This window comes from Ciconia boyciana, chromosome 1 (genome assembly GCF_034638445.1).
Source record: "Ciconia boyciana chromosome 1, ASM3463844v1, whole genome shotgun sequence".
NCBI classification, from domain to species: domain Eukaryota; kingdom Metazoa; phylum Chordata; class Aves; order Ciconiiformes; family Ciconiidae; genus Ciconia; species Ciconia boyciana.
The window spans coordinates 75,648,629-75,656,036 of NC_132934.1; the positions used below are offsets into that span (position 1 = coordinate 75,648,629).

The window sequence follows — 7,408 nt, forward strand, 5'->3', positions numbered from 1 at the left end:
GGGGCGGGGGGTCCCTGCGAAGCGGCGGGGGGCCAGGCAGCCCCTGCCCTCCCCCGGTGGGACGGGCCAGCCGGCGGGAGCTGCGGGGAGCCGGGCTTTCCGTAGGTTTGCTCTGTCACCCGTTTGGGGACAAAGTTTGGGAATAAAGGGAGGGTTTCCCCGCCTGATCCCGGAAAGGAAGGAGAGCTGCGAAGGGGAAATGCGACCGCCTGCTCCGTGGAGTCCCGTTCCCTGCCTCCCGCACCTCCAGCTCAGCTCCTTCTTGTGATGCTCGCGGGGGACTGGGCAGGCGCTTTCGGCAGGGCTCCTGGCTGGGCTGCGCAGCTATAGCCGTAAGAAAGGAGTCTCCACCGTCTCTCTGCAGACTAACCTTGGTTCAAACCAGAGAAGTCTGGTTCTTCGGGTCCTGAAGGATGCGAATAACTTAGCGCTCCATGTTGCGGTACCCACCTGGGCACGGCTATCTCCTGGAGAAACAGCCTGCGGAACCGACCTGTCGTACGTCATGTTACTTTACACCAAGTTTGCGAGACTGTTCTGCAGCTTCCTTCCCTGCAAGGAGTGTCAAAATAGCATCTCTCGTTTCTGTTGCGAGCTGATACCACTTGCTCATACAAAAATGATGGTCCAAAGGGAGGGCACCATAGAATAAGTAGTCACGCAGTGACATTTAATGTGATGGTTGTTGGTGCGTGGTACCTAATCGGGACTTCTTGCTCTAGTGCACAGGTGACAAATCTGACCAAGTTCTCTCTTTTTGCAGGGTAAAGTGAGTCCTGCGGAGACGTGCTAGAGGGACCACCCCCCATTTCGCATCTCGCTGAGTGGACTATGGTGGCAGGAAGATGTTGGCTCGGAAGAGTATCATCCCTGAAGAGTATGTGTTGGCACGGATCGCTGCTGAGAACCTGCGCAAGCCGCGCATCCGAGACCGGCCACGCAAAGCCCGCTTCATTGCCAAGAACGGGGCATGCAACCTGGCACACAAGAACATCCGTGAGCAGGGACGATTCCTGCAAGACATTTTCACCACCTTGGTGGACCTGAAGTGGCGTCACACGCTGGTCATCTTTACTATGTCCTTCCTGTGCAGCTGGCTGCTCTTTGCCATGATGTGGTGGCTGGTGGCTTTTGCCCATGGCGACATGGACCCAAGCACAGAAAGCACTACGAACAGCACGAAGTGGACACCATGCGTGACGTGTGTCAGGTAAAGTACGGTTGGTGGGATGAAGAAAGGAGGGAAACAGGGCTGCCTGCTGTCCTGCCAATGCCTAAAATGCAGCTTTTGGTTTACATGAACTGTTGTGTTTGGTTGAGACAGTTGAAAAGTGCAGTGTTTTCCTCTAGATTACGTAAATTCAGCAAGCCTTCCAGGCTTGGAAAATACTGTACTATAGATTTCTTTGATTCCTTACAGGATCTGAAAGAGAGGGAGACCTGCTGCTTTTCATGTGTCTCCACACTCTGTGGGTAACATACCTTGCCTGTCGAGATAAGAGCCTGCTACAAGAGTGGGTATGTGTTATATGTATTGTAACGTTGTCTACGGCAGCGGGAGCATCCCCAGTGTGGTGTGAGCTGCTCACCATGCCGGCAAAAGGTGGCCACCCCAAGAGCGGTGCCTGAGAGGCAGGGCACCGGCCATGGCTGTCAGGCAGGGCTAGCAAGGAAAGTGCCACTTAGGGCAAAACTAGATGTCTTTCATGATGACTCTCATGAGACAGCTAAATATGGGGTGCTCCAAAATACCTTGATGAAGCCGTGGGCCAGCATTTGACAGAGGAACCGTTTCCATGGTGTGCGTGATGTGTCAGACAGTGAAAGCTTAAGGGACTACTAGGTTAAATGTCACCCATTAAAGTATTTCACTCTCCATCCCAAAAGCCACGACAATTTTGAAGGCACTGATAAACTTACACATACATACACGGAATAGAAGAGCGAGTGTTAATTGGAGGTGGGGGTAAGCAGTAAGATCGCTTCATCATCTCATCAGTAAAATCTCTTTTTACAGCACTAGGTTTTTAAGCAGAAAAATGCTGATTCGGTACAGCCAGACTGCCCCAGATCAGCTGCCGTTACACATTGCAGTGCTGTGAGGGACTGGGGGGGCTGCAGGGTCTGCTGAGACATCAGAGTATCCGCTTCCCTTTTCTCCTTTCTCCTGCACATAGGTTTGAGGCACCTCACCAAGTCTGAAGGGACATTGTATCTGGCTCATGAAGGAGCGCAGATTTCATTCTCCCTTTGTTTTGATGCTTTTTTGCTAAATGGGGATTTTCCAAGCTAAAGGAAATGGGGATTTTTCCAAGCTAGGAAAACCTTCATTAGGTTGGGATGTTGGGGCGGGGGGAGGGGGGGAGAGTGTGCTGTCTTATTTCTTTTCCAATAACTGGCCACAAGCATTTGCCTCTTAAATGAGATGTCATGACCCAGCTTGCGCCCGCTGGGGTGTCATCCCCAGTGTTCCTGGGATTTGGTGGATTTGTCCAACCCAAATTAGCAAGTAGCTACACCCTGCCAGCTCTTCAGGGTCAGCCAGGGGGACATCCCTCCGCTTGACTGGCAGCCCCCTCAGCTTGGCCCACCCCATGGCGCTCCCCACGGGGCTCCTGGGCCACCCCGCAGAGCCTGAGGCGGCTGCCGAGGGCTTCATGTTGCTGGGGCAAGACAGACCCACGGCCACAGCTCTGCCCCTCGCTCCCTCCCCATAGCCCCGGCTGCGGCAGCCCCACGCAGGTGGCTTTTCCAGGATGGCTGCTAACCTCTGCTGCAAGGATAGCCTGGAGGGGTGTGAAAAAGCAAAGCAAATGAATCGCTGTAACCTTCTGGTTTAGCCCATGAAAAAGAACACACGTCGCTCCCTCGTGCGAGTACCTGGGGTGGTTCAGCCAACAGCTGCTCAAGTGTCCATGTCCAAGCCATGGAAAATCTTTTCCCTTCATAGTGAAATACTTCATCTTGTTAAATCTGGCTACCGCTTTGGACAAAGTCACGAAATAGCAATATGATTGCTGACATTTTTAAGAATGGTGACTTACTGGATGTAAAATATATTTAATATTGCAATTACATGTATGCCAAAATAACGGCAAATATTTTTTAACCTACTTTTCTGAGATTTAGGCCCACAGATATTTCAGTAGAACTTTCTTGGGTATGTACCATTACAGATTTACAGGAAACCTGGTTTTGGAAATTTTAACCAGTGCCTAGAACTTGCACAGCACTTTAATTTTTCAAAGTACTGCAGAAATTTCTAAGTCTCACAGCTCTTTGCCACACAAAGCAAACATTATCCAATGAGGAAAACTGTTACACAGCTCCAAAGGGAAGGACCTGGGAATAGTGTGATTTGGAGTTTCTGGCTCCCTCTTCACATGGTCAAAACGCTCTACAAACTTGCTGCTTCACTTACTTCCACTGTAGAAAGGTGGATTCTTTTCTTTTTTCTTTTCTTTTCTTTTCTTTTCTTTTCTTTTCTTTTCTTTTCTTTTCTTTTCTTTTCTTTTCTTTTCTTTTCTTTTCTTTTCTTTTCTTTTCTTTTCTTTTCTTTTCTTTTCTTTTCTTTTCTTTTCTTTTCTTTTCTTTTCTTTTCTTTTTTAAGGTCTACTGTTAAGGGAAATCAGAATATTTACTCCACAGAGCTTTAAGCTGAATTAAGCTTAATTAAGTTTAAGCCAGAAGATTCATTCTGCATGTGACTGAATATTCATGAACATAAGAAATCATTCCATGAATTCTGTTAATTAAACTCATTCATCTCTGATTTCTTCAGAGTGAAATGCAAAAATAACCCCCTCAATACAAGGGAATCTGCCAAAGATTAAAAAAATAGAAATGGCAAAAAAAAGACAAAGTTCTTTCAAAGATATCCCTGCAGAGACCGGCTGGTTTTCTGAAGGGTGAACTTTCTCATTCTACAGAAAATTATCCCTGATATTGACTATGCTATTTTAATGTCCCCTCATGACCCTAGGTTCATTGAAAATATAGTTAGGAAAAAAAAAAGAAAAAGTTATTTAAAAGCAGATTAATTGAAAAGCAAACCAAAACCAATGAATGGTTCAGAACCATCTTCATGGACAGGACATATATTTTCCATAGGTAAAGCCATGCTGAGCATGATAATGCTTCAAATGTTGGTGGATTGCACTGTGTTAAAAGGGCGACTATGATATTAGTTCATATGAGACCCAATGTGCTACACGTCTACCGGATAAACCCCAAGGTACTGATTTGGGGCATAAGAGACGTTGGTGAAGGATGTATCTGGTTATAAAAGGAAATGAAAGACCATGGTGTATATAGGGAATATAGCATTGTGGATTACTATAAATAATGTATTTGGAAACTTTGTGGACAGCATCCTCTGATGTCCAGCACTATAGCATATTAGGGACGTTTTACTTAACCCAGACTTCTACAACCCACTCCTGTGTTGAAATTTTCCAGCTGGTCTTGCCACGGCAGTGAGCTAAACCCAAACCCTGGGTCACAGCGTTGTCCTCCTGCCGGGATGTGCAGAGGGGACCATGGGGGCCACTGGCCTCTCTCTGCAGCCTGATCCTGCGGGCTCAGTCGCAAGGCAAGCAAGGGTTTGGGAAGTGTCATGAATCTGGGAGTATCCCCTTTCCCTCCAGGAAATCCTGCTAAAGGGGATCATGACTCAGGTAGTATGAGTGAAATGTTGCGATTTTCCCCATTTCCTTTCCCTGCACAGGCTGGTGGGAGAACCTTGGTGTGCCAGCCGATTGCTCACCATTGCCAAAACCACCACTCCTCACCAAGGGCTTCATGGGAGGGAGAAGGTGGAAAGCCCAGGTGTTGCAGCACCGTTGACTAATACAGTGGGTAGCATGTGTTCCTGACCAGCGGCTCTAATGAGCTTCTCAGGGTCACCTAGTGTTATAGACGGTCTTTTAGGAGTTCAGGCTCTGAGGTCCTCCCTGTCACTGTCAGATACTGCACTGATCATACAAAAACAGAGTCACCAAGCATGCAATGCTTTTGCTGGTGTTAACAGAAGGCTTAAGTGTACCAGGACTGTACAAACAGGTCCTTAAGTTTATTTCTAGAAAGTATATGTTAATAGCTTCTCAGTTTGTGTTCGATGTCCTTGGAGTTAACTTTGTGCAATCTTCTTCTCCAGGTCTTTCACCTCCGCTTTCCTCTTCTCCATTGAAGTTCAGGTGACCATTGGTTTTGGGGGCAGGATGATGACAGAGGAATGTCCCTTGGCCATCACAGTCTTGATCCTGCAGAATATTGTGGGTCTGATCATCAACGCTGTCATGCTAGGCTGCATATTCATGAAAACTGCACAAGCTCACAGGCGGGCTGAGACCTTGATTTTTAGCCGGCAGGCAGTCATTGCAGTTCGAAATGGCAAACTTTGCTTCATGTTTCGAGTGGGAGACCTGAGGAAGAGCATGATCATTAGTGCCTCGGTGAGAATCCAGGTTGTGAGGAAGACTACGACCCCTGAAGGAGAAGTCATACCCATTCACCAAGTAGATATCCCCGTGGATAACCCCATTGAAAGCAACAATATTTTCCTCGTGGCTCCCTTAATCATTTGTCATGTCATAGACAAGCGGAGTCCTCTTTATGATATCTCCGCTGCTGACCTGGCGCTCCAGGACCTGGAGCTCATCGTGATACTTGAAGGAGTTGTAGAAACGACTGGCATCACGACACAGGCAAGAACCTCCTACATAGCAGAGGAGATCCTGTGGGGTCACCGCTTTGTGCCCATTGTCACTGAAGAGGAAGGCGTGTACGCAGTTGACTACTCCAAGTTTGGCAACACCATCAAAGTGGCGGCACCACGTTGCAGCGCTCGAGAGCTTGACGAGAAGCCGTCCATTCTCATCCAGACCCTGCAGAAGAGCGAGCTGTCCCACCAAAACTCCCTGCGGAAACGCAACTCCATGAGGAGAAACAACTCCATTCGGAGGAGCAACTCCGTGCGGAGAACGAATCCCTCCCTCATCGTGCCCAAAGTGCAGTTCATCACACCCGAGGGGAGCCAGAGTGCCTCAGAAACGTGATACAGAGCTCTGTGTGAGGTCGGTGGGCTTCGGAAGGAGGAGGCAGCCATGGTGTTTTGTTTAAATTTTCTTTTACTTAAGAAAATGAGAACACGCTGCAGAAAAGAACCGTGCAAGAACTATTTATTCTATTACTTACTGAAAGCACCACCTCATGGCATTAGGAAACACTTTAGCACTTAGTGTATGAATTAATTAAAAATGGCACGTACACTAAAGAAAACACAGTTCACTCATGTAAAATAATGTGTATTTATACTTCTTTTAATGGCATGCTAATTTTTTTAATCTTATTTTTCCTATCCAGGGTCTCTTTCTTATCTTTTTCTGCTGGCTGTCACAAAACGTGTTTTTTTCTATGTAAGTGGGTTACCCACCTGCAGGCAGAAGTGAGTGCTTTCTCAAAACTGCTGCACACAACAGCTCCCACAGGTTTTGTGCAGGATATTTGGATATCAATCATTTTGCGGTGAATTCCTTCTTCTCTTGAAAGGAGTAGCTACATTCCTCAATGATTTCACTGGAGAAGAGCCAGGATTTTACCTTCAGTTTTTGAGATCTTTTCTTTCCGTTAGTTTATGGCATTTTGATAGCAAATTCAGGTCAGCTGAAGCGACCTGACCATCCCACAGGAGAACTGGTGCTGCTCAGCGCAGCACCGGCAGAAGAACCAGGGAAACGGCACGGCCTCTTGCAGAGCACTGCTCTTCTTCTCAGGGTGAGATACTCCGCTGCGGGACAGCGTGCATCTGTAACGTAGCTGTAGCCCAAGCTGAAAAACTCGAGTCCTCCCAGCTGCCACCTGAGCACTAAAATTATTCAAGTTGAAAAAAGCACACGCCTCTTTAACATCCTCTTCATATCGGTGGAAGACCAAATGCTGTTTTGTTTTCTCTTATCGATTCATACACTGAAGGCAACAAGTGTACTTCCTTCACTTACAGTATTTTTTGTAGGATTAAGTCTGTTTGCTTCAGCAGAAGGTTACTCTTTGCCAGTGGGAATTCACGAACGGGAATGAGGGGGAACCATGCCAATAATATTAAAGATAGTATTTTCAAACCTATATGAATAATTTTCAGGGGGACTTGGGTGCTGCTGCTGAATTGCTCTTTTTCAGCAGTGTTTCACCTATGTTTTTATATAACATGGCATTGAGAAGTGGTGGTAAGTAGCCTTTCTCTTAAAATTCAAATGGCCATTTGTTATCTAGAGCCTTCCCAAAAATGTCATCACAAGTTTTTCTACAAGAATAAATAAATGCTTGACAACCAATTGTATCACATTTGATATTGCTAAATTGATGCATGTTTTTTTTCCTCTGTGAATAAGAAATATAACTATGGACAAAT

At 46.6% G+C, this 7,408-nt stretch overlaps 1 protein-coding gene across 1 annotated transcript; it reads left to right on the forward strand.

The window, feature by feature from the left end:
• Positions 1 to 245: 245 nt before the first annotated feature.
• Positions 246 to 6,993, forward strand: KCNJ8 (potassium inwardly rectifying channel subfamily J member 8). Its single transcript, XM_072850017.1, has 3 exons — positions 246 to 498; positions 764 to 1,210; positions 5,156 to 6,993. Exons 2-3 carry the CDS (start codon positions 846 to 848, stop codon positions 6,054 to 6,056), a joined length of 1,266 nt encoding a protein of 421 aa, XP_072706118.1. The 5' UTR covers positions 246 to 498; positions 764 to 845; the 3' UTR covers positions 6,057 to 6,993.
• The last annotated feature ends 415 nt before the right edge of the window (positions 6,994 to 7,408 follow it).